The 25,969-nt window shown below is 57.9% G+C and overlaps 1 protein-coding gene across 18 annotated transcripts in view; it reads left to right on the forward strand.

The window, feature by feature from the left end:
* The window catches only part of RAP1GAP2 (RAP1 GTPase activating protein 2), a gene marked incomplete at its 5' end in the record, with an annotated part of 219,295 nt that extends 205,188 nt beyond the window's left edge, over nt 1-14,107 (forward strand). For 17 of the 18 annotated variants that reach the window (XM_084862918.1, XM_084862909.1, XM_084862913.1 and 14 more), the window contains 8 exons: nt 924-1,061; nt 2,464-2,582; nt 5,176-5,289; nt 5,631-5,748; nt 6,234-6,360; nt 8,851-8,927; nt 9,317-9,354; nt 10,179-14,107. In XM_084862918.1, coding sequence (XP_084719044.1) covers nt 924-1,061; nt 2,464-2,582; nt 5,176-5,289; nt 5,631-5,748; nt 6,234-6,360; nt 8,851-8,927; nt 9,317-9,325 — 702 coding nt within the window. In that variant the 3' untranslated portion in view covers nt 9,326-9,354; nt 10,179-14,107. Of the gene's footprint in view, nt 1-923; nt 1,062-2,463; nt 2,583-5,175; nt 5,290-5,630; nt 5,749-6,233; nt 6,361-8,850; nt 8,929-9,316; nt 9,355-10,178 lie in introns of those variants that run through there. The other variant, XR_014793065.1, reaches the window with a different exon arrangement.
* Between the last annotated feature and the right edge of the window lie 11,862 nt (nt 14,108-25,969).

Consider the following 25,969-nt stretch of genomic DNA (forward strand, 5'->3'; position numbering starts at 1 on the left):
GGTGGCCCTAAGTGGGCACAGGGCTCCATGGGGCCTGAGCAGCCTGGAGTCTGAGCGTGCCTGTCCTGTGTCGGCAGTGACACCAGCTGCGGGCGGGCTCATCGTTAGCCGCTGCGAGTGTGGTGTGGCTCATTGTAGGACCCGGAAGTGCTCTGGCCACAGGGCACCAACTGGGAACATATATTAAGTTGTACCAGGCGCACTTCGGGGTGACAGCAGAAGGGATACCCAGTGTTTGTTTGTTTGTTTGTTTATTTATTAATATATTTTATTGATTTTCTACAGAGAGGAAGAGCGAGGGATAGAGAGTTAGAAACATCGATGAGAGAGAAACATCGATCAGTTGCCTCTTACACACCCCCTACTGGGGATGTGCCCACAACTAGGGTACATGCTCTTGACCGGAATCGAACCCGGGACCTTTCAGTGCGCAGGCCGACGTTCTATCCACTGAGTCAAACCGGTTTTGGAGGGATGCCTAGTATTTAAATATAGGAGGACTCTTCGTTTTCTGCTGCTTGGACCGGGTCATTCCTGATCTGCAGATGAGGAAGCTCAGGCTTGGTCAGTTCTTCGAGCCTCACTTTCCTTCCCTGTAGCAACCTTTGTCCACCTTGCAAGGCATCTGGGGCACTGACCCCTCAGACTCCGCTGTCCAGTACCCTCCCTCACCTCTAGGCCTGCAGAGCGCCACAGGCCCAGAGCCTGTGAAAGCCCTCTGCAGACTGTAGTGATTAGCATGTAGGCCCCAGAGAGAGAGAGAGAGATAGAGAGAGAGAGAGAGAGAGAGAGAGAGAGAGGGAGGGAGAGAGAGAGGAGAGAGGAGAGCCTGGCGTGTGTCTGCAGATCCCACTGAGGCAGCGGGGTCATCTGGAGAGGCCTGGCTCCAAGCCTCAGGCCCCGCTCCCCTGCTGTCCCCACAGAGGGCCATCCGCGTGCGCAGCCACTCCATGGAGACCATGGTGACCAGCCAGAAGAAGCCGCACAGCGGGGGCCTCCCCGGCAGCCTCAGCGGGGGCATCTCCCACAACAGCGTGGAGGTCACCAAGACCACCTTCTCGGTGAGTGTCTGCGGGCCCTGGGGCCCCCCAGGCCGCGGTGGGGGGAGGGGTGTGTTCACCCAGGCCTGGGCCAGGGGATCAGCAGGGCGAGCTGGATGATGGGGAGGGAGACTGAGGCTGCCTAGGGGCGACCCCCACCCCCCAGCCAGGCAGCACTGGCGGCTGGCCCAGACCGGAGCCCACCTGTTGTCCTGCTCTCTGAGTTTCCTCAGGACCAGCCCGTGAGAGGGCCCTGCCTTTGTTATTCCTAATGACACGCAGCTGCCCCGCCTGCTGTGCACCGGGCACTGAGCGAAGTAACTCCCGGGTCCCTGTGACACTGTCTGAGGGAGGTGCTGAGTGCTCTGCTTTGCACATGGGCGGAAGGGGAGGCCCCGAGGGGTTAGGTAACTTGCTGGAGGTCACCCAGCTAAGCCAGAAGGACTGGGATTTGGGTGTACATCGCCCAGATCCTAAGTCTCCACTCTTCATCGCTGTGTGTACAGCTCTAAGAAAGGACAGCCCAGCCGGCCCCGGGGGTTTGGGTCCGGTCAGCTTGCACCAGGACCTGGCCAGGTGCGGGGACCAGAGTCCCTCCTTTTGTAAAGCGAAGGGGCTTTGGATTTGTGCACGCTGGGGTTTTCTTGTCCTTTTTTGTAATAGTAGAACACACCCACCACGGCACTGACAACTGGTATTGTAAACGATCGTGTATGATGCATTTGAGGGTCTGGGAAGGGATCGGGGCAGGGCACTTGCCTCCAACCTGTGGGTGAGACCGAGGCCCAGAGAATTCTTCACTTTTTGCCCAAGTTTGCACCACGTGCAAACGGCAAACATGGGGCCTGCCTGGCTTAGAGGCCTGGGGGGCGCCCATCCCCACCTCTCATTCTGCCGCCCTCCTCCGCCCGTCATCTCCCTCACGTGGCAGAAGCAGAGGCCCCCTCTGCCTGTGGGTCCGTGAGGACCGCATGCTGTCCTGTCGGGGATTTGTGACCCAGACCCAATGCCCTCGCCCCTCCTCTCCTCCACGTCCTCCTCAGCAAAGCGAGAAATTGCACCAGGTCGCTCCCAGGACTCTCTCAGCTTTTGGGTCCCAGTCTGTGACCCCCCTCGGTCACCCTGTCCTCTCAGTACGCGGGTTCTCCTTAGGGTGGCCCTGACCCCACGTTCCTCCAAGGATTCTGTTCTAGCAGATTGTTACCTGGGGCCATAAGCATTGGGCTAAGAACATGGGAAAACACGCCTTCCCTGCAGGCGGCTTGGGCCGACAGACCCCACCCTTCCCCGCTGTCGTGTTTCTGGGTCCCTCCAGACCAGTTGTGGGTGGGAGGAGGTGCGTAGGCTCTGTGGACCGGAAGGGGGTGAAGGGAAGGGACCGGGTGTGGGGAGTGAACGCTCATGTTGGCGGTCGCCTTGGCAGCCTCCGGTGGCGGCGGCAACTGCCAAGAACCAGTCGCGGAGCCCCATCAAGCGGAGGTCGGGGCTCTTCCCCCGTCTGCACACGGGCTCTGAAGGCCAAGGGGACAGCCGGACACGGAGGTGAGTGTCCAGCCCGGTGTGGGTGGGCGCCCTCGGAGGGCTGCGGGCAGCGTCAGCTTTGAGCTATGGCTTCCTTCGAACCCTGGTCCCCACGTCAGGCCCCCATGTCCCCCATCACTCATTCAGTGCTTCCTCCCCCATGTCCCCGTCACTCATTCAGTGCTTCCTCCCCCACGTCCCTGTCACTCATTCAGTGCTTCCTCCCCTATGTCCCCGTCACTCATTCAGTGCTTCCTCCCCTATGTCCCTGTCACTCATTCAGTGCTTCCTCCCCTATGTCCCTGTCACTCATTCAGTGCTTCCTCCCCTATGTCCCCGTCACTCATTCAGTGCTTCCTCCCCTATGTCCCTGTCACTCATTCAGTGCTTCCTCCCCTATGTCCCTGTCACTCATTCAGTGCTTCCTCCCTCATGTCCCTGTCACTCATTCAGTGCTTCCTCCCCCATGTCCCTGTCACTCATTCAGTGCTTCCTCCCCTATGTCCCTGTCACTCATTCAGTGCTTCCTCCCTCATGTCCCCGTCACTCATTCAGTGCTTCCTCCCCCATGTCCCTGTCACTCATTCAGTGCTTCCTCCCCTATGTCCCTGTCACTCATTCAGTGCTTCCTCCCTCATGTCCCCGTCACTCATTCAGTGCTTCCTCCCCTATGTCCTTGCTAATTGCCTTTCTTATCCTTTAGTCAGGGAGCCCACCTGGTGTTTAATTCGTCAGGCAGCATCTCTCCAGTGCCTGGCACGTAGGGGCTCCAAAGACACAAACCTGCCCTCCAGGAGCTTACAGTCTCAAGAAGGAAAGGGAGGCAGGCAGGTTGACCTCCTCGTGTACAAGTGTCTTCCTGTAGCCCTGGCGGTGGCGCCAGCCCCAGGCGGGGGCACACAGGACGAGGGCGGTGATGGAGGAGGAGGATGCAGAGCTCTGCTTGGAAGCTGTGTGTGTGAGTGAGTCCTTGTCAGTAGGGAGCCCCAGAGCTCTGAGTGGTCAGAATCGCTGGTCCTGAGCTTGGGAGAGAGGCGGTGACTGAAGAAGGAGAGATGGGAGTCACGGGGAGGGGTGGGGGAAGGGAGGGAAGGGGGGAGGTGGTACTTAAGATGAATCAATGAATACGCTCGCCCAAGGGGGTGTAGAGAATGCCTGGGGAACACCAGCACGTAAGGGCAAGTGGAGAAAGGAGGCAGAGCCAGTGCTAAAGACCGGGAAGGCAGGGGAGCAGGAGGAAGAGAGCCTGGGAGGGGTCCCTCAGAAGCCAGGCAGGAGACCTTGCAGGAGGGAGGCCCGCCTGGCAGCTGAGCAGAGAAGTCTGGCACAGTGACCCCAGCCCCTGCCGGGGTGGACCATGAGGAGGTCCCTGGTGACCTCGTTAGAAGAACCTCAGGCACTTCCTGCCTCCAGGATGGTTAGAATACGAAAGACAAGAAGGCAGTGCTGGCAAGGAGGGAGGGAAATCGGAACCTCCTGCCTGGCTGGTGGGATTGTGAACTGGCGAGGCTGCTTTGGAGAACGGCCTGGCAGCTCAGAGGGTTAACCGCGGAGTCGCCATCAGGCCCAGCAATTCCCCGCCAGGTGCACACGCAAGGGAAAGAACACACGTGTCTGCATAAGCACCGGCACACGCGTGTCCGCGGCAGCGTTGTCATAGGTGAACGATCCACAAGCGTGAACGATCCACATGCCCACCCAGAAAAGGATGTGTTGTCTTGTAGTAAGAAGGAGTGACGTATGATGGACACATGCTGCCACGTAGATGAGCCTTTAAAACACCAGCTGAGTGAATGAAGCCATTCACAAAAGGGCCACACTATGTTGTATGGCTCCATTCACATGAAATGTCCAGAATAGGCAAATCCATGGGGACAGGAAGTAGATTCTGTCAGGGGCCTGGGGGGGGGCAGGTGTGGGAGGAGGGATGAGAGTGGGTCTGGGGGGTTTCTTTGAGGGAGGGTAGAAATGTTCTAAAATTAGATGGTGGTCATGGTTGTGAATATACAAAAAACCTTTGAGCCGCACCGTTTAAGTGAGTGAATTGTATGCGGATTTTATGTCCATGAAGTACATTAGGGACAGGGCCCCAACAGTGGGCACCGAGCAACTGGTGGGCAGGTTTGTGGCCTTTGTTAAGCTGCGGAAGGGAAGCCGTGGCCCTGGCTGGGAGCAGCCTATTTGCCCAGAAGCCCTTCCCAGCTCTCAGCACACGCACCCGGGAGCCATTTGTGGTCTGTGTGAAGGGCGCCCCCTGGCCTTCTGCAGCAGCCGAGGCCCCGCGGGGGGCGTGTGCGCTGGCTGTGATGGTGGATGGCCCAGACCTCACTCCACTCCCTCTGTGGCCTGCCCTTGACCTAGAGCTCTGCCAGCTGGGATGGACTTGGGCTCAGGGGCATCAAGCCAGGACTCCTGCCTGGTAGCTCTGGACCCTCACCCAGGAGCCTGCAGGGGAGGGACCTGTTCTCTGAGGGGGCATGGGAGGGAGAGGTGGCCTGGTGGCTGTGCTATGTCGGGGATGCTGTGACCCCACAGGCCCCCTTGGTGCAGTCTCGGGCCTGGGTGAGGTGGGAATGGGGAACCGGCTCACCCCTCTTCATCCTCATCTCTTCAGTGACAGTGCATCCAGCAACCCCAAGACTGTGGACGGCGGGCACTCTTCGCAGGAGATAAAGTCCGAGACCTCGTCCAACCCCAGCTCCCCGGAAATCTGTCCCAGCAAGGAGAAGTAAGAGTGCGGCCGGGAGGCCGGGAGGCCGGGAGGCCGGGAGGCCGGAGGCTGGGAGGCCGGGGAGGCCGGGGAGGCCGGGGAGGCCGGGAGGCCGGGGAGGCCGGGAGGCCGGGGAGGCCGGGGAGGCCGGGAGGCCGGGGAGGCCGGGAGGCCTGGAGGCTGGGAGGCCGCTCGCGCCCCGCGGGCCCTGGAATAGGTCTCTGCTCCGGCACCTCCGCTTGGGGGACTCCCTGGGACGCACCAGCCAGCAGGCAGGCCATGGGGAGACACTCCGTCTCTGGGGCCCTGCCCTGCCTCGGCCCCCGCGTGTGACCAGGGCCGCCTTCCCGCCCCTGCAGGCCCTTCATGAAGCTGAAGGAGAACGGCCGGGCCAACATCTCCCGCTCCTCCTCCAGCACCAGCAGCTTCAGCAGCACGGCCGGGGAGGGCGAGGCCATGGAGGAGTGTGACAGTGGGGTAGGTGCGCCTGGCCAGCCTGGCCGTGGGAAGGCCCTGGGCCCGCCGCTCCTCCATGTGTTAAAACAGCTCCTGGTGGCAGAGCCCCTCCAGGCTCAGGGGGAGCGGGAGCAGGGGGGTGGGGGGAGGAGGCAGTGGGGGAGGGAGTATGGAAGCAAGAGGTGACCCACTCAGCCGTTTCCACCCTCTGGGAGCGGCGGTTTGGGGTCTCCCTGGGGTGACAGGGGAGCAGCAGCGGCAGAGGGTCAGAGGTCAGGCTGAGCGTGTCCCTGCCGTGGGGTTCTGGGCCGGAGAGGAGAGGGCTCAGCGCTGCCTGGGTGTGGTCAGGGGCCCTGCCTGGGGCTGGAGGGAGCCAGGGCTGGAGGCCGCGGGAGGAAAGAGCGTGTCCACGTGGGCAGTGGGGGGCAGAGGGGGGCAGTGGGGGGCAGGGGCTGCCGGGTCCGCTGAGGGTGGGCCCATCTCGCTCACCCGGCCTCTCTCCCCAGAGCAGCCAGCCGTCCACAACCTCGCCCTTCAAGCAGGAGGTGTTTGTCTACAGCTCGTCCCCAAGCAGTGAGAGCCCCAGCCTGGGGGCGGCCACCACGCCCATCATCATGAGCCGGAGCCCGACAGGTCGGTGTGTGCCCCGTGGCCGGGCCCTGAGCACTGTGTGTGGGCGCCAGCCCGGCGTCCGGAACGGGCCGGTCTCGGTCCAACCCCGGTGTGAGGCCTCGAGCGCTGGTCCCTCACTGCGTCTGCCCCGCATCCGCCTTCGGGGCCTGTTCTCGTCCTCTCGTCACTCCCGGGAACGAGCTCAGAGAGGCGGAGTTCCTTCCACGGACCTCTCGCTCCTCCCGTCTCTGACTCGGGGCCCCCATCACCGCGATGGTCCTCCGAATGCCAGGGTACCGGTGGGGAGAGCGTTGCAGGTGGAGGGGCCTGCAGGGAACTGAGAGGCTGTGATCTGGAACCACACGTGGGTCAGGGGGCTGGAGTTCACAATGGTGGCAGGACAGGTGAGAGAGGGGACAGTGGTTAGGGGCCAGGGCCAGGGGGACAGGGGACAGGTGAGAGAGGGGACAGTGGTTCGGGGACAGGGCCAGGGGGACAGGAGACAGGTGAGAGGGGACAGTGGTTAGGGGACAGGGCCAGGGGGACAGGGGACAGGTGAGAGGGGACAGTGGTTAGGGAACAGGGCCAGGGGGACAGGGGACAGGTGAGAGGGGACAGTGGTTAGGGGCCAGGGCCAGGGGGACAGGGGACAGGTGAGAGGGGACAGTGGTTAGGGGACAGGGCCAGGGGGACAGGGGACAGGTGAGAGGGGACAGTGGTTAGGGGCCAGGGCCAGGGGGCCAGGGGACAGGTGAGAGGGGAGGCCGTGGTTAGTGACAGGGCCAGGGGGACAGGGGACAGGTGAGAGGGGACAGTGGTTAGGGGACAGGGCCAGGGGGACAGGAGACAGGTGAGAGAAGAGACAGTGTTAGGGGACAGGGCCAGGGGGACAGAGGACAGGTGAGAGGGGACAGTGGTTAGGGGACAGGGCCAGGGGGACAGGAGAAGGTGAGAGGGGACAGTGGTTAGGGGACAGGGCCAGGGGGACAGGGGACAGGTGAGAGGGGACAGTGGTTAGGGGACAGGGCCAGGGGGACAGGAGACAGGTGAGAGGGGAGGCCATGGTTAGGGGACAGGGCCAGGGGGACAGGAGACAGGTGAGAGAGGAGACAGTGTTAGGGGACAGGGTCAGGGGGACAGGGGACAGGTGAGAGGGGAGGCCGTGGTTAGGGGACAGGGCCAGGGGGACAGGGGACAGGTGAGAGGGGACAGTGGTTAGGGGACAGGGCCAGGGGGACAGGAGAAGGTAAGAAGGAGGCCATGGTTAGGGGCCAAGGCCAGGGCTGCTCCTGGTGAGGATCTGGGCTCTGTCCTGCAGGCAGTGGGAGCCATGGGAAGGTCTTAAGTCTCTGAAGGTTCCTAAGCAGAGAAGCGCCATCTGGGGTTGAGAAAGACCGTTTTGTGGCTGCAGCGGGGCCAGGAGAAGGACTGGTGCTAGCAGGTGCAGGGGGAAGATCCGAGAGGGTCACGGTGAGGGGTGGGGGTGATGGGCATGGATTGTGGGGTGAGGGAGCATTGGATTGGAGAGAAGCCAAGGAGGTAAATCTTCGGGGCTCAGTAGCGGGGGCTTCAGAGAGAGCAAGGAGTCCGGACTTGGGGTCCTGGGATCCCTGCAGTTGGACAGAGTAGGAGGAGCCGGCTCTGGGGAGAGGGTGAAGGTTGGCACCCGAGGGGCATGTGCCTGGTAGGCACTGATGGGCTCTGGGGGTGCCCAGAAGACAGAGCCTTGGTCCCGCCCTCCAGGAGGGCAAGCACAGGACCCTGGTCCACCACTGACGAGCGATGTGACACTGGACACGCTCCTCAGCCTTCCCAGGCCTCAAATACCGGGAGAATTTTCCGTGTTATTCGTAATGCTATAGACACATACACTTCCACGTTGCGTCTATATGACTATAATAATATTCTCTCCATCAGTTTCTGAAGTCTCGGCAACAAAACAGCAGATCAAGTTGATTTGTAGCATTTGCTGATCTCAAGCCACCGACGTGACTGACGTAAATAACCTTCAAAGAATAGGGAGTGGTAAAACACAGTGAAATAACGAGGAAGCGATGGCTTTTGAGTATTTACTACCTTTGACGAATATCACTTAATTATAAGCTTATAATTAATTTTTAAAAATTAATCCTCACTGGAAGATATTTTTTTCCATTGATATTTTTTTAGAGAGGGAGGAAGAGAGAGGGAGAGGAACATGGATGTGAGAGAAATACATTGATGGGTTGCCTCCTGCATATGCCTCAAACTAGGGCCGGGGATCAAACCTGCAACCCAGGGACATGCCCTTGACAAGGAACAGTGCAGGCTGCGGCTGTAACCATTGAGCACACAAACCAGGGCTAAGCTTGTGACTGTGTGTGTAACAAGCAGCTCACAACATTTGTAAAAATGTAAGGGTTGGCTCTTGTGAATTGGTGCGTCTGATAGACTGTCTCATGGAGACACTCCCTGCCCAGCAGCCCCTGCCCGCCACAGCCTCACCCTCTCCATGGGCATTCTTCCTCCTAGATGCCAAAGGCAGAAATTCCCCGAGGTCAAACCTGAAATTCCGCTTTGATAAGCTCAGCCACGCGAGCTCCAGTTCGGTAAGGACCTAGGGGTGTCGGGGCGTCGGGGGAGCCTTCCGCATCCCACATCCCAGCCGGCCTTCCTTCCTGGGGCCTGTCTCAGGGGGGCGGGGCGGGGGCTTTGGAGGAACCTCTGGTCCCATCGGGGGAGGGGGGGTGAGGCTGTGGGTCCCGCGTGGTGCGGGCAGCAGCCTGGGGGTCGCCAGCCACCTCTGCCCCGCGCGGGCCCCGTGTGAGAGCCACACCCTCGGACACACAGACGTGAGCTGTGAACCGTTGGCTCCTGGGGCCTCGGATCCCTTCCGAGCTGCCCGGAGAGCGGAGAGCTGGGCGCGCGGAAGGTGCCGTCGGCAGGGGCTATGTTGCCTCGCTTTATAAAACTCTCACGTGGGTTTTCCTTGGAACAGGGTCACTAATGCGAAAGAGGAGACTTCGCCTGTCAAAGGTGGGTCAGGTGTTTGTCCTGCGGTGGCCGCGGGGCCTGCTGACCCGTCACTGTCCTGAGACCCTGCCGGCCGGGGAGGGGGGTGGCAGTCGCCTCTTCTGAAGCCTCTGTGCTGGGCCGGGATGGGAGGGAGGCGGCGGCCTCGGTGTGGGTGGGAAGGTTGTGTGGGTCTGGGCTGAGCTCACTGAGTTGGTCCCTTGCCCCAGAGGAGCCTGGCTGGGCCAGTCTTCCAGCACTGCTTCCTCTCCTGGAGGGAGAGCCGACCGTCAGCCCCTGCCTCTCTGCCATCAGCGGCCTTTCCCAGGGCCCTGGGCTGAGCTCTCCTCCCCGGGTGTCCAGAGCCGCCTCAGCACCCTAACCACTGCGCCGCCCGAGGGAGGACCCTGCTGGCAGCCACAGCCAGTCGGGGGCGGGCGAGTGTGGTTTTCAGCAGATGGGGCCTGGGCCCAGCTCCCCCCCGAGGCCCGAACCTGTGCTGGTGAATTAGCAGAGACCCTCTGATTCCCCCTGCTACGGGGCTGCAGGGCTGAGGTCGCAGTTGGAAGCAAGGGGAGGAGGGGCAGAGCTGAGCCCATTTGCACAAACCTCGTCTGTAAAAAGGCAGGTGAGCTGGGGGTGCCGGTGTGCGCGCTCCCATCCTGCACCGCAGACCCTGCTCACCAGGTTCCCGCCGATGCCCGCCTGCTCGGCCGTCTGACGCCGGGCGCCCTGGGTGGGCCCCTCCTGTCCCAGCATATCCACGGGCTATGGCCGTGGGCACCCGTGTCCGCCCTTCCTTCCTTCACCCAGTGTCTGATCCCCTTCCCCCTCCTTGTCTCCTCCAGGGAACCCCGATTCTGTCTTGGAGAAGGCTCCGATCCCAGCAGTCTGGGGGTGCCATTCACTACTCTGACCGTCACAGGCCTGTGGCTCCGTCGGCCACCTGCCCACCAGACCGACCAGCTACCTGTCCCAGTGCCCTGCCCGGCACAGCCCCGCCCGCCCGCTCCTTTGCCAGGACACCCTGCCAGCCCCTCCCCCTCTCTGGACAAGGCCTCATTCCTCCGGGCTCCCCTGCTCCTGACCCCCCACGTGCTGTGTGTCTGGGTCACTTGTTACCTCGTTTTTGTCTGCGGCAGCCAGCGTTGGGTGAACGGGGGGTCTGGGTACTGGGGACTCAGAGAGCCGAGAGGCCGAGCCTGGTGGGGGTGGGGGGAGAGCAAAGGGTCCTGGTGGGGCATTTTGTGAGCTGGAGGGAGTACTTTTCCAGGAGCCGACTCTGTAGCTCCTTGAAGATGTCGGCAGGTAGAAGCCGGCTCTGTCGCTCCCACGTTTCTGGAGCTCCCAACATCTGTTTGCGTCTGTGCTAGGGGCTTCTTCCCCCTGCCCACAGCAGCTGCCGGCCGGGGCCTCTGTCCCTGCTGCCTGGGCCTGGCCGGGTGAAGCTGCCCCAGGGCTGGACGTGTGGGAGCGGCCTCGTTCACGCAGGCTCCCGTGGGGTTGCTGTGGGAGAGGCCGGAGCCAGTCTCTCCCTTTGAGCAGATGCTTTTCCCACGGAGGGGTGGGTGCCAGGAGAGGAGGCGCTGGGAGGGAGCGAGGCAGTGAGTGCCTGGGCCTCGGCTGGAGACCCCGCGACCCCGGCCAGGCCAGGATCCCTGTCCCTGCTGGTGGCGGAGGTTCGCAGGTTCGATGGTGAGAGCTGGGAGGGGAGGTGGGAGGGCTCAGGTGAGGGGAAGGGGCAGCTCCTTCTGCGTTTATGTTCTAGGATCTCTGGGACGTCCAGTGCTGCCTGGGGGCTGTGCCCTTTGGCTGTCAGGCTCAATCTCCCCCCCCCCCCCGTCTTCCCCTTTCCCACGGTGGGTGTACAGCTGTCACACGGTGGGATTCCTGCAGCCTGAGACACGGCCTGCCAGGGCCCTCAGCCAGAGCCACCGCCCCGGAGTGAGCCAGCGCGCTCTCTGCGGGCAGCCCCCTCCTGGCTGCTCCCGCCCCGAGTCCTCGGTGGTTTCCGGGTGTCCTCCAGGTAGAGCGGAGCCTGAGGAGCAGACCCTCGGAGGTGCCTCGGTTTCAAGTGCACCCGGGCCCCTGGGCCACGGGCGGCCGGGGCTTTGACGGGCAGCGGGCAGGGTTCTCCAGCCCAGTCAGGGCTTCCTCTGCTTCGGATCTGGGCTTCTTCCTGAGTCAAGGCCTAGAAACATCACACCTGCTTCCGGGGCCACGTCCCCGCTGCGTTGGCAGTGAGAGCAAAGCCTCGGACCCTCGTCCCCCGCGCAGGTGGGCCCTGTGGGACCCTGTCTGCAGGCCGCGGGCCTCTCCCCTCACACCGGCTGGGAGACGTGTCCACTTAGAGCCCTCGCCCCGTGGAGTCTGCTCCAGTCAGAAGGTCAGCAGACGTCCGCGTGGCGCTGATTAAATGTTCCCGCAGCGGCACCGCGAGCTGCAGGTCCTGGCGGCGCCCCCTGGCTGGGTTTCTGGAGGAACTTGGAAGGTCCAATTGCATTTCTTTAAAAACAGCCCCAGGCTCTGGCTTGCTTCTCTGGAGAGCTGGTGTTTGCAGCTGCTGGGTGGTGGTGCTGTGCTCGTGGTCTGGGCGGGGGGTGGAGGGGGTGGGGGGGTTCTTCTGGGGTTTCCAGGGAGTCCCCATTCTGTCCTGCTTGGGAACCTCATACCCACCTTCCTCACCGCTCGCCCCCCACCTCCCCCTGCAGCCCCCGCCTCCCGGGAGGGCCTTGCTCCTGCCTCTGAGCCCGGGGCCAGGGCACAGGTCCTGCCCCCGGAATCGCAGGCTGAGCAGTGGGTCTGCCCTCTGCTAAAGGGGTGCCTGGGAAGGATCTGAAGGGTCCCTCCCTCTTCCTGTAGCTTCCAGAGTGTAATGGCCAGGGCGAGGGGGGAGGAGAGGGGTCCACAGTCGCCCCCCGCTCTCGGACCACGGAGCAGGCAGCTCGCGTGCCTGGACAGTCTCCTGGCACCTGCTCTGGCCTCAGATGTCTTTCCTTTTATTGCTGCGCCCAGTCTTGGGGCTCAGAGATGTGCGGAAGCCTCATGGGTCCTTGTGACTAGACTCGCCCCCATGGTGCTCCTGCTGGTACCCGAGGGGCTCCCCACCCCCCCAACACACACACACACACACACACACACACACACACACACACACAGGAGGAGGAGTGTTTCCCGCTCACACCTCTGGCTGTGGGAACCGCCTGGCTCTGGAGGACACTGCCTGAGGGCTCTGCGGGCACCCGGGTGCCTCTGCTCAGCTGATGCTTAAAAACGAGGCGGGAAGAGCTGCGAGGTCTCGGCTGGGGTTTCTGTCATGAGCGAACACGGTGTTTCCTGAGGACGATTCCGTGGTTCAGCCTTGCTGGGAGCATCTTGCTGTCCACGCCTCCCGGGCTTCTTTGAGCATCGAATCCAGCCAGGGCATCGTCGGGAGGAGAAGCCTCAGCCCCCGGGAGGGGAGCATCACTTGTGAGGTCCCCTAACCAGCCAGCGGCAAAGCCGGCCGAGAGCACGCAGCCCAGGCCCGTTCCTGCACCGCCCTCATGGCTGCGGGTGCGGGGCCCTGAGCTGTGGGAGCCGGCGAGCTGGGTCTGGGCCCTGGCCGGGGGTGTGAGCCGCCCAGGGTGCTGGCGGGGCTGTCCCAGCGTGCTGGGGCCCTGGGGCTCTGGGTGCAGCTTCGGGCCTGGAAGATGGGGCGGGAAGACAGATCTCAGTGGCTTGTTCCCCTGTGACATCGGCCCTTCACCTCCAGGGCGTTGACGCAGTCATCTGGCCCTCCGTTTCCTCCTTTTCAGCTAAGAAAACCCTTCGATTCTCCCCGATCCTTAAGCCTCGGTGGTTAGTAAACATGTAGACGCAGGTGACCGGGCGGGACGGGAGGAAGCCAGCTTCGGCTTCTCGCCCTGACGGTTTAAGGTGCCAACGCAAACACTACCTTCTTCACTCAGTCGTGAGGCGCCAGAGGCGGGTCGGTGGTGGTGGTGGTGGGGTGGCTGGGGTTCAGGCAGATCTTAGGGCTGCAGGTGTCTGGCAGGGACCTGGCCGCTCAGGACCCCACGGCTCCTCCCAGCCTCTGGCCACCCCTCCCTCAGGGCGAGGTGGGTCAGAGGGGTTTGCCAAGCCTGACCCGCAGCCTGCGGGGCAGGGTGGTGGGGTGGTTGGGGCATTCTCTACAAGCTCTGATACCTGTTTCATCACGAGCCCCTTGCCCCAAGTGTCCCAAACCCACGTGCCCCCCCTGTTAGCCGGGCTGTGGCCCCTGGGGGAGGAGGAGACAGCCCCCAGCAGGGCCAAGGACGGGGAGCCCTGCCCTTGGAGAGGTGCTGGGGCAGCGGCTCTGCTCTGTGCCTTACCAGCCCCGGGGACAGGGTGTCTGGCGGGAAGGCTGGAACTTCAACGCTGTTGTCTTTGACCTTGTGACATTTCCGCTCCGAAGGGTCAGTGCCCCCTACGCCCCGCTCCTTCGCATGTGCGCCTGCGCCCCCGGTCATGTGCTCCCCTCCCGCACCCCGGCCCGGGGGAGGCCAGAGGGGTGCCGCTTGGACCTGAGGCCCCCCGTTTTGGTGACTCCCCTTCCTTCCCTCTTCCTGAGGGGGTGACGTGTGGACCCTGACTGCCTATGTCCTGTAAATAGTGTACATTTAATTTATTGCTACGGTAGCACATTGTATTTGTTAATGTATAAAACAAAATTCTAAGAGGTTGACAAATGTATATTTTGTTGCTTAAACGTGTCTTTGCAGAAATTGACAATAAATAACATATTTTGTGTCCATCCGTGTTCGGACTTCTTTGCTGGGGGGCCCCCCCCCCCCAGCCAGCGTCGCCTGCTAGCTCACCGGAGGTTGGAGACTGGCAGCCCCCGGGCCGTATGGGGCCCGCAGACATGCTACTTGAGCCTAAAAAGTGTTTTACAATCTCCCAGTGAGTTGCTGATGTTTAAAAAACCAGACTACAGCCCGGCCGGCATGGCTCAGTGTTTGAGCGTCAACCGTGAACCAGGAGGTCACCTTTGGATTGCCGGTCAGTCGGGCGTGTGCCTGCATTGTGGGCTCCATCCTCAGTGTGGGGCACGCGGGAGGCAGCCCGCCAGTGATTCTCTCTCATCATTGATGCTTCTCTCTCCCTCTCCCTTCCTCTGTGTAATCAACAAAAATATATTAAAAATAAACAAAATACTGACTACAAACATTTTTTTAAAACCTAGAAGGTCACAGAAACTTCCTGCTTCTGTTACGAGTCCGATGCGGCATCCCCGCCTGCGGAGTGGCTGGGCTTGCTCAGCGCCTACAGAGGCGCCTCGGTGGGGCCTGTGCACCGAAGTTCCCGCGGTGACAGCTGGAGCATCTCACCCTCTCCTGCTACTGCTCGGCCCGGCCCCGGTGGGTGTCTGAGTTGGAGACCCCTGCCAGGCACCGATGTGTCCTCAATCTGGGGCTTTCTCCTCCTGCCCACCTTCTCTCCGGAGTCCCAGTTTTTATTTCTCCAGGGATTCTTTCATGATGAAGTGCCCTCCCTCCTGTCCCCTCTGACTCCCAATGGCTACACCACACTCTTACATAGATACACTTCGTTTTATAATGTTTGGATTGCGTGTGTGTGTGTGTGTGTGTGTGTGTGTGTGTGTGTGTTTTCCCTTAAGCAGGCCTTTATTTATTGGTTGTGTGATCGTGGGCACATTTAAAAAATATATATTTTATTGATTTTGTACAGAGAGGAAGGGAGAGAGATAGAGAGCTAGAAACATCGATGAGAGAGAGTCATCGATCAGCTGCCTCTTGCACACCCCCTACTGGGGATATGCCCGCAACCAAGGTACATGCCCTTGACCGGAATCGAACCCGGGACCCTTCAGTCCCCAAGCCGATGCTCTATCCATTGAGCCAAACCGGTTTCGGCAGATCTTGGGCACACTTTGTAACCTCTTGGATTTGCATTTTCTTCTGTGTGTCATTGGAAAAACCATCTACAAGGGAAGCACGAGGAGAGAAGTGGGTTTATCATTGGGAAAGAGCTTTGAAAAAAAAAACGGCAAGTGTTATTCAAGCGCCCGAGGGTCCAGGATGATTGTTGTTGTGATAACTGGAACAGCAGCTGACATGTATTGGCTGTTAGCACGAGCTTAAGTGTTTCCCATATTCAGCCGGTTTTCCTGTAACAAGATATATTCGTTCCTAAAAAAATCACAACACTATGCAAAGTTGTGCAAGTGGGAAAAACAGAGCGAGGGACACAACAGAAACACAGTCAGTGACACATAAAAATAAAAATTAATTCACTAGTCCTGGCCCGTGTGGCTCAGCTGGTTGGAGCGTCCTCCTGTACACCCAGAGGTTGCCAGTTCGATTCCCTATCACGGCACATGAATATCATGGTTGTGGGTTTGATCCCCGGTTGGGGTACGTATGGGAGGTAACTGACCAGTGTTCCTCTCACAGTTCTCTCTCTCTCTCTCTCTCTCTCTCTCTCTCTCTCTCTCTCTCTCTCTCTCTCTCTCTCTCTCTCTCTCTTCGGCTTAAAAAATTTATGGTTGGTGAAGGCCTAGGGCAGGAGGGGGGAGGGAAAGGGGAGGGATGGGCTGGAGGGGGTCCATGGGGGAAAAAGTGGAACATATGTAATTCTTTCAACAATGAAGATGAAAAGAACAAACAAACAAAACTTGCTTTTAGATTTGGAAATTGCATTTTTGAAAATTATCAAGTAGGTTCTATTGTAATTCAAATAAAGCAGCATTGCTAATTAAAAACATTTATTCACTACCGAGTGGACACGGCAGCACAGTTTTCCACGTTAGAGGATTAGGAAATGTATGAACTCTACAATAAACACGGTGTCCTCACTTTGAGTCAGACCTGAGGTTTGGTTGTGAGGGCCGGTGCTGGCAGGGCTGCCGCGTGTGAGTTACTGAGAGGCGGGGTGAGAGGTTTCTGAGACCCAGGACAGCGGTCAGCCAGATGTGGAGGGTGTGGCTCACAGCACGCGGTGTGCCGAGGTTTATGAGACCCGGGACAGCGGTCAGCCAGATGTGGAGGGTGCAGCTCACAGCACACAGTGTGCCCTGAGGCCGAGGATGCTGCCGCTGTGTCCCTGTGGGCTGTGTGTGTTCCTGTGCAGCTCGGCGTCGCTGGGTGCAGTTTCCCGCCAGCACCTAGTATTCTCAGGGGAGGACCTGCATATTCAAACGTGCTGTTTGTGTTGTTTTCTTCTAATATGTCAATGGCCTTGGACCAAACTTCCAGTTTCAAAACAAGTATTTCAGCAGAACGGACTGTATCCTCTCACTTAGTCATCCAAACAGCCCATTATTAACGTGTGTGTTACCGTCTCCATGTCGTAAAGAGCCAGAGTCAAATTTCAGTTTGGAATGCAAGTTTGGTGCGGGTTTCCCTGGCTGTGCGGACCTCAGGACGAAGGGGTGTTCCGGACGGGGGTGCCAGACGCACCGGGACGGACCCGGCAAAGTGCATCCAGCCCTCTGGTTCCTCTGCCCGGCTCAGAGCTGCAGTCCGGGAACCATGTCTGCAGTGACCTGGGCCGCTGTGATCACTCCATGTCATGTGGGGCCTCCCCCGGGCCTGTGGTCTCCAGCTTCCTATTTCTCAGAGTTTAGGTTCCATCTGCAGAGTCCCCAAGGCTGCAAGCGAAGCTGCATCTTTTATACAAACATCCAGGCCCGTCTGCACCTCATGGGTTGTCTGCTTCCTGGGTTCATGCCCTCTTCCCAGGCGTGGGGGATCGCTGACTCCATGGAGCTCTGTGGAGGGTGACTGTGTCCTGTCTGTGTGGAAGGGCTGTCGGGGGTAGGGGTGACTCCAGCCTGGCCAGCTACAGGTCCTCCGACCAGGGGCGAGCCACCTCTTTTCTGCCGAGGGCCATGTGGATATTGACAACATCCTTCTCGGGCCACACACAACTACCAGCTTAGAAAGTGGCCTGCTATACTACATGGTCAACCATTTGATTGACTCACCCCTAGAGCCGGCCTATGAGCCGGACACCCCCCACCCTCGCTAAACCTTCAGCTGGGCTTGTTTAGTCCCTTTAAAACCTTCAGCTTCTCAGCCAGCTCAGCCGAGTCTGTACAGATGTCCCCCACTAGAGGGCGCACTCTGTCAAGTTAGGGGCTTGGTCTTTAGACTCTTGCCACCTGTTCCCCCACCCCCAGCTCGCAGCTGTCATCAGCCCTCCTGGACCATCGCTCCGCCTCCCTGCGGCGGAGGCCCGCCTGCAGCTGCTGGGCTGGCTCGGCTGGGCTTCCATCTCACTCTCCAAGTGCCTGCCGCGCCCATGGTGCTGCCAGCGGTGTGCCAGCCAACCCGCCTTTGCCCTCTGGGTGGCTGGCTCCAATACCACCACTGCAGTCCAGTTCTCTGACTTTGCAGTGGCAGCCAGCTACTAAGACAGGGCCATTTCAGTTCTCTCAGTCCTGTTTGTTCTAAACTTCAGTTCTGGCATCCCTCCCCATCAACCTCCTGGGGCAGGTTAGCCTGCTGGGCCCAGGGGCCTGTGCGTGGCAAGGACCCCCTCCTTGACCTAATCTCTGAGCCCCCTTTTCAGCTAGGGGTCATCTTTGGCCCATCCTCGGCCTGCTCAGCCCAGTTTGAGCAAAGCATCCCATTAAACTGGTTTATCAAGAATCCTCCCTGCTCTTCACCGTTGATATCCAAGTTGCGCTTCCCTAGCCTTTGACACATAGCCAAGTTCCTTGTAGTAATTTTCCACCCAATCGCTCACCGTGCCTGCTGGCTAGAACGCCCCACGTGTTCCTGTTCTATGTGGAGCTGCTGTCAGACTTCAATACAGTCCTCCCTGCCTGTGGAACTCACTGGGTGCGGATCTTTGACTGGTGGCTGCTTCCCCCGCCCCTTATGTCCAAGCCCCTCCCTCCTCCGCACTTCTCCTCCAGTGCTGGGGTGGGGAAGAGAGAGTCCAAGAGGCCTTCCATTTGAGGACTGCCTCTGGAAGACCTCCGTGGTCGTCTGGGTAGTCCGAGAAGCAGATACCCAGATGGGAATAAGGAATGTATTAGACTGCAGTGTTTCCCAAAGTGTGGTACGCGTACCCCCAGGGGTACGGGAAGAGTTTGGTTGGGGTACGAGTTGCACCGGAGTTTGGTGGGGATATGCACTACACCATGCTTAGCTGCGCCCAATTCTACGTTCTCATGAGTACGAGGGGGACTCAGCGTTACAAAAATTATAGAAGGGGTACACATATGTCAAAAGTTTGGGAAACACTCTATTAGAGGAAAGACCTGTGAGAGGAAATGGGGAAGGAGCTGGAGAAGGCTGGAGAGATGGGAGAACCACGGTGAGATGGAGGCGTCCTATAGAATAAGAGGTAATATGCAAATTGACTCTCACACCCTCGCACAAGATGGCTGCCACAAAATGGACAGTAGGGGAGAGTAGTTGTGGGAGACCAGGCCTGCAGGGGAGGACAGTTGGGGGGGGGGGGGAGAGGAGAAACCAGGCCAGCAGAGGAGGGCAGTTAGGGGCAATCAGGCTGGCAGGGGAGCAGTTAGGCATTGATCAGGCTGGCAGAGGAGTGGTAGGGGGTGATCAGGCTGTCAGGCAGGCAAGCGGTTGGGAGCCAGCCATCCCGGATTGTGAGGGGTCCCATTCCTGGCCATAACACCTGGAGAACCTTTGTGGAATGTCATCCCCAACTTCAGAGCAGCCCTCTCCTCTCCCAGAACCGGATGCTGCTCCAGCTGTGGAGGGAGGCCTCCCCCTCCAGCAGCTCAGCCTCAGGACACGAAGGAATCCCTGGAGGGACGTTAACATGCGGATTCCAGCCACTAGACCTCACCGGGCTGGGCGGGCCCCGGGGCCTGTAGCTCACCAAGCACAGGTGGGGTTCTGCTGTGGCCTTTCCCTTTGGGAACCACTGACCCAGGTGCAGGCTCTGTGCGAGCCTCTCTCCTGTCACAGTGTCTCCAGCCCAGCGAGGAAGCGGCGGGGGAGTGAGGGTGCAGGGGGGTTGAAAGATGCCAACCCCCCTCCCCCCCCCATTGAGGGACTGTCATCATCCTTGTCACACAGATGCCTGTCCCAGCGAGACACAAGATCCTGCAGGAAAACGAAAGGGAGACGCCAGAGAGAACAGAACAGAGACACGTGCATCCAATAAAGCTTGTACGGCGTAGCTTCAGGGGAGAAGGGACTATGGCTGCGTGGAGGACACGACAGGGCAGCCTGTGAGAGGAGCACTGGGAGGAAAGATGAGCACCTTGCAGGAAGCAGAAGGGATCTGGTGAAAAGGATAGCCGGATACCGAGAGAATCAAAAGTTAAATGGAAATTTAAAATGGAAAACAGCCAGAGCCCCTCTCTTCAAATCAAAACAAATGACCAGAGGAGAGATGGGACGTGAGACGGCGGAAACCTGCCTGCCGTCTGGGGATGAAGCCGCTGGCGGGAGGAGCCGAGGACGCCCACGCGAAGTGTGCCAGCACTAAGGGGAATGAAGCTCGTTGCCCCGGCAGGCGGAGAAGGTGGCTGGTGAACCGACTGCATCAAGTGGACGGAGAACACGACACAGCCCCTGTGAGAGAAGGAATAAGAAGACCTGCAGCCAAAACCGGTTTGGCTCAGTGGATAGAGCGTCGGCCTGCGAACTGAAAGGTCCCGGGTTCGATTCCGGTCAAAGGCATGCACCTTGGTTGCGGGCACATCCCCGGTAGGAGGTGTGCAAGAGGCAGCTGATCAATGTTTCTCTCTCATCGACGTTTCTAGCTCTCTATCCCTCTCTCCTCCTCTCTGTAAAAAATCAATAATATATATATATAAAAGAAGACCTGCAGCATAGATGGGTCCGTACACATGAGAACATACACATGAGTGATGGGAGAGATGCAGCAAGACTGTACTGTGTGTGTTTATGAGAAAGAGGGTCGAGAACTGGCTCAAATTATTGGGTCAGATGCATTTCATTAATCTCCTGTAAGACATTATATTTAAGGAATTGAAATATAAGACTGACAAGGAAGTCTTTATACCTTCGCTCTAAAATATCAATCGGCAGGTTTTACAAGAGTTTGTCACTAGGAAGGGGTCTCAGAAAACGTCCAGGGAAAATGGACAAGGAGGCCCAGATGTCACCCAGCTACTAAGAGTGCAGTAGTGAATATAGTGGGAAAATATTTTAACTTCTTTCATTATACAATTTCCCCCGAGGGAAGAAAGTTTCCCCAGACTGCCAAGGTTAAAATTCCAGCAGATACAAACAATTGCAAACTATTACAAGGACTCGGTGAGGATAAAATTATCTGAGATTTTAATTTAGTGGCTTGTTGCCAGCTTGTATTGATCAGGCTGACTTTGTGGCAGGGCTTCCAGCCAGCTTGAGCTAGTGTGAGCTGACAGAAAAGGAGGCATTCATTCAAGAGAGACGGCGGTGTCTTCTAGAATCAAAGGGCAGGGGTGCCGCTGAGCGCCCAGAAGGACAGCAAAGGTCCTATCTTGCCTCCGCTTTCAGCTTTTCTCTGTGCTTCTCCGTATTTCTTTTCTTTCTGTTGGGTGGTTGGTCTTTTCCTACGGGTTTGTGATACTTTTTTGTTTACCTTTATTCTCACCCTGAAGACCAGCTGAGCTGGTCTCAGCACCAGTTTTCCCTTCAGGCCTAGACTGTGAAATGGATCCAGTCTGTTCCCTTGTTAACTGGTACCATGCTCAGCTTTGCCAGCAGAGGGCGCAAGAGTCATGCTTCCCTTGTCAACTGGCACCATGCTCAGCTTTGCCAGCAGAGGACGCAAAAGGCACGTTGCAGGAGAAGGGTTCTGTTTCTGGTTCTACACTTGCTGGGCAAACTCTGGGACACAGGTGCATGCGTGGAGCTCAGGTCTGGCTCCTGCAGCCTGGGCAGCGCATCCAATCCTAGGTTCCTGCAGCTCCTTCAATGTCCAGCTCTTGCGGTGCCCGGCAACCAGCAGCACCAGGGGGCCAGCTGCTTCTCTGGGCAGCAACCTTTTCCTGAGCCCAGTTGGTCAGTAACCTCTGGCACATGACAACCTCTTCCTGAGCCCAGTTGGTCAGTAACCTCGGAGTTCACTGGGTGAAATCTGATAGTTAGACAAGGGGGTGGGGCTGAGGAGCCAGAGAAACCAGGTTCGGGTGGAGCCGAAGGAACTGTGTTTCCTGGGAGGTGGGATGAGATGCTCACAAGGTGCAGGTTGGGACCAAGGCTGGGATGGGGCCCGTGCAGGTCAGGGTCCCGAGGAGATGGAGGCGAAAACAGAAGCCGACGGAGGACTGGACCACAGGAGGCAGAAGCAGAGAGGGGACGGGTCAACCACACGGGAAAGAAATGAAGCCCGAGGTGGGGCCCCGAGCCCAACAGAGCATTTCGACACCCCCATGCTCCCAGCAGCACCGAGTTAATCTCCAGCATCAACGTCAGGGTTGGGTCTCCGGATAAAATAACATCTGAACGATCTGGTCTGACCCTACTGGGCTCGAACAAGGTCCCCGGGGGGCTGACCAGACCATACTGCAAGAGCTGCGTGAAGTGGGCTGGGGAAAGCCCCGGGCATGAGGCTGAGTAGGATGCTGAGTGTGAGCAGAGAAATACAGCCCTGTCCCAGGCCCTGGGGGAAGCCTTATGGGGCCATCCCTGAGTGAGTAAAGAGGGACTAGGAGCCAGGCTCAGGCTTACGGGAAGAGTAACACCTGCCCCGGATCTTGGGTTGTTGGGTGGAAGGGAGCTGGGATCCTCGGGCTGCCTGTCAGTGGGGATCACAGTAGGTCCTCGGGTTACGTCGGAGATCCGTCCCCAGGGTGCCAGGTAATGCGATTTTTGCCATAAGTCGGAACCCATCTACGTAAGCACCTACGTCACTCACACGGAGCCACAACAGCCGGGCTAGTTTTTAATAGTGCAGTAGGACATCGAAAAGTATTTTTTATTTTAAGAATGAAAACACGAAGCAAAGAAATCAAAGACTTCACTGGAGATTCAGCAATTGACTCTGAAATTGAGGGCCATGGGAAATAAAGGGAAGCTCTGAATGAAAAGTGGCAATTATTGTTTCCCATGATATTTAAAAAAATATATATTTTCTTGATTTTTTTTTTATAGAGAGGAAGAGAGAGGGATAGAGAGTTAGAAACATCGATGAGAGAGAATCATCTATCAGCTGCCTCCTGCACACCCCCTATTGGGGATGTGCTGGCAACCAAGGTATATGCCCTTGACCGGAATTGAACCTGGGACCTTTCAGTCCCCAGGCCTACGCTCTATCCATTGAGCCAAACTGGTTTCAGCTGTATCCCATGATATTGAGGCGAATGGAAGCAGGGCAGGGAAGCTTACACTGTGCGGAATCCTGTGACATTCAATTTGGAGCAACCATGAGATGTTACCTTGTACGTAGTTCCAGCACATGTTCTCTGGGATCAGACACCCCTTTCCTGGGCGAGCATGGTGGCCGGGTGTGGAGACAGTCTGGGTGTGGATCAAACCCAGCAGCTCTTTCGGGATGTTCTGCTCCCCCGGCACTGTTCCCTTTGCTCTCTTTCCACCTGCAGAACTGAGCTCACCTTTCAGGACCCCATTCCACAGCCACCTGTTCTGTGAGGCCCTATGAACCTCCCGAATGGTTTTTATTGCTTCTTGCAGCATCCCATGACAGCTTTGCATCACTGTATTGTTCTGATAATATTGACGTACTGCCCTCCTCACAACCGGGCAAGGAACTGCCTGAGGAGCAGAGTTCTGGCACATGACAGACTCTCACTGAGTACTCATCGGATGAATGAAAAGACAAATCACAAGAAAACGTGATTAGAGGCCCTGGCCCAGTAGTTCCGTTGGTTAGAGCATCATCCCGATACACCAAGTTTGCAGGTTCGATCCCCAGTCAGGTCACATACTGGAATCAACTAATGAGTGTACAAATAAATGGGACAATTGATCCCCCCCCTCCTCTAAAAATCAATCAATTAATCTAAAAAAACTGGGAATAGAAGTTAACAACTTGTCCCAGGGTCGGGAGTTCTGAGCTCCAGTCACAGCTCCACCATAACTCTCTCTGTGACTTGGGAGAGACTCATTCCATCTTGTTTTGGTTCAGCAGAGTGTCAACGAGAAATAAGAATCATTCCCCACAGGGTACTCAACTCGGTCACGCGAGATAAAGGGTGTGAAAGTGCCCATCAAACGTAGTGAGGTAATAGTCCTCACCTGAAGTGGAGGAAGTCAGTGGAAGACAGGTTAGCTATTTGCAAAGGTTGGAACCAGCATGAGTGTTCACTGAGAATCAGGGGACCTGCCTTGTGGTCAACACCGTCACCAACAACCTTTATAGTATTGAGCAAGTCCGTTTTTCTCTGGGCCTCGGTTGTGTTACCATAAGTTATAGGTGAGGAATAGATTGTTCCCAAAGAGCCATCTGCTTTAAGGATGTGACATTCTTGAGACCCGAGGCCAATGGGACTCTGAGTGGAACGGACTGATGTGCATTGGGGCAGGGACCCTTTATGTCATGAATGTCCCTAGGAATTCGTATTTCATTTGACTTCATCTCCCACCAGCACATGGGCAAAGCATGGTCCTAAGCGCCCCCTCGCTTCCATGTTGCAGAATGCTGTAGGGTTTAGGCACCAGGAAGACTGCCACCTGCCCCTGGACAGGAACTCCACCCTGCTCCACTCGCACTGAACAGCATTCTGAGCATCTCCTCTTTGGCCCATAGCGCTGAAGAGGGGACAGGAAGAGAACCGGTGACCCGAGAGGTCCATGCCTTGCCCAAAATCACAGTCAGAATGCAGAGCCTGAGATAAATCCAGCTGTGCGTTCTCAAAGTTGAGGTCCAAGGTTCAACCAGTTTGCTCAGGGGATCTGGAAAAAGCTGTGCTGGTGGGATCGTGTACAGACATGGAGATGGTATGGAGAGAAGGTGAGCATTCGGCAGCCTAGACAGGCATTGGCCAGAATTTGCCTGAAAGTGAGCCCGGATTTGGAACCTCTGTCCACAGCCCACCCAGGGTGGAGAGAACTGGGCTACCTTTACACTGAGCTCACATGTAAGCAGTTCTGAGTCACACTCTCATTGGCTAATTGGGAAGCTGGGGCCCATAGACAGGCTTAGGCTGTTCAATGGACATGACATTCAGAGTCCAGAGTTCAGAAATGTTCAGACCTTCTAGGTCGAGGTCTCCCCTTATCCCCCTCCACAGAGTTGGTTTGAAAATTAGAAATCCTGACAGGTTAGAAAGCTCCTGCCTATTCCTCTGTATGTGGGGCCTTTTATGTACTGGGACCTAGGAAGGGAGCATTGGCATGCTTACACACACACACACACACACACACACACACACACACACACACAAGATGTGATGACCTTGGGTGGGATTAAAAGAAAAGCATACACAGAGGAGATGACAACTGGAAAGGAAAAGAGGTTGGAGGCACTGCCTACACATGACAGTCCTCCTCTGACTTCACAGCTACCCCCACATGAGCCTGAGGAGCCCTAAGAAGCACCTGCTGCATAACCCATTGAGCAGGCAGGAGAGAGAAGGGCCCTGACAGGCACAGGGACTTATCCAGGAAGAGGTAAGAATGATGGGTTGAGTCTGAGCCCAGGTCTGTCTCCTCAAACCCTGGATCCAACAGAAGTTCTAAGGGGCTGGGAGAGGGGTGTGTTGGTGCCACTGTGTACAGATCAGGAGTTTCATGGAGAAGAGGGGTCCGCAGACAGCGACCCACAGGACTATGTGTATAGCTGTCATGAGATAAGGGGACTGAGGCAAGACAATCCCAGGTACTGAGGTCACTATCCAACAGAGCTTTGACACCCTGCAACCAGGCAACCACATCAGCCCACAGGCAGCTCACTTGCCACGAGGCATTTGCCAGTGCAAGATGTGTTCTCTTTGTGTTCCCAGCGATTGGTGTTCTTGCTTCCGGAGACCCGGGAGTGAGAGCTTTTTCGGCCGGTGCAGGTGTTGGTTCAACCATCGTCCCCGATGTTGCCGGCTAGTTTCAAAAATATGGCCTCAGGTAACATATTGTGGCCGGAGTCAGACCAGTCCTGGCCAGGCCACCTCTGTGAGCCATCCCTATGCAGTCCCCATACCCCCGGGACAGAAAGAGGTTGCTGGGTGTCGGATAACCTAGCAGTCCTGTCATGGTCACACGCAGGACAGGGCAGGCAGATGGAGGCAGATGGGCTTCCAGAGGGGTCCCTTATCTGTGCCAATGGGCATCCTAGGCCCTCAGGCTGTCATGCCTGTTTCTCACCAGTAGAGGTAACATCAAATCAAACTCATGTGTGTGTGTGTGTGTGTGTGTGTGTGTGTGTGTGTGTGTGTGTGTCTGGAGTCACAGGGGCAAAGAACCAGCAAAACAGGGCTCTGAGGCTTCCCTCCTGGTGACTGGGAACTGTCTTTATAGAGCTCCTCAGAGGAGGAGAAAGAGAAGCCAACAGAAGGGGTCCTCAGCTCCATGCCCTGGCAGGAGGCACAGGTGCCCCATCCCTCCCCACGCACGCAGCACGGCCACAAGGTGAGTGTAGAGCTGGGCAGACCCAGACTCCAGGACCCCTTGCGGTCAAAGAGGCCCTCAGGTTTGAGAAGGCTCCCTGCTACTCCCCAGAGATCCCTCCCAGATTCCAATTTCCAAAGACATCAGGGTCC

This window comes from Pipistrellus hanaki (assembly GCF_964339955.1).
Source record: "Pipistrellus hanaki genome assembly, chromosome: 16".
NCBI classification, from domain to species: Eukaryota; Metazoa; Chordata; class Mammalia; order Chiroptera; family Vespertilionidae; genus Pipistrellus; species Pipistrellus hanaki.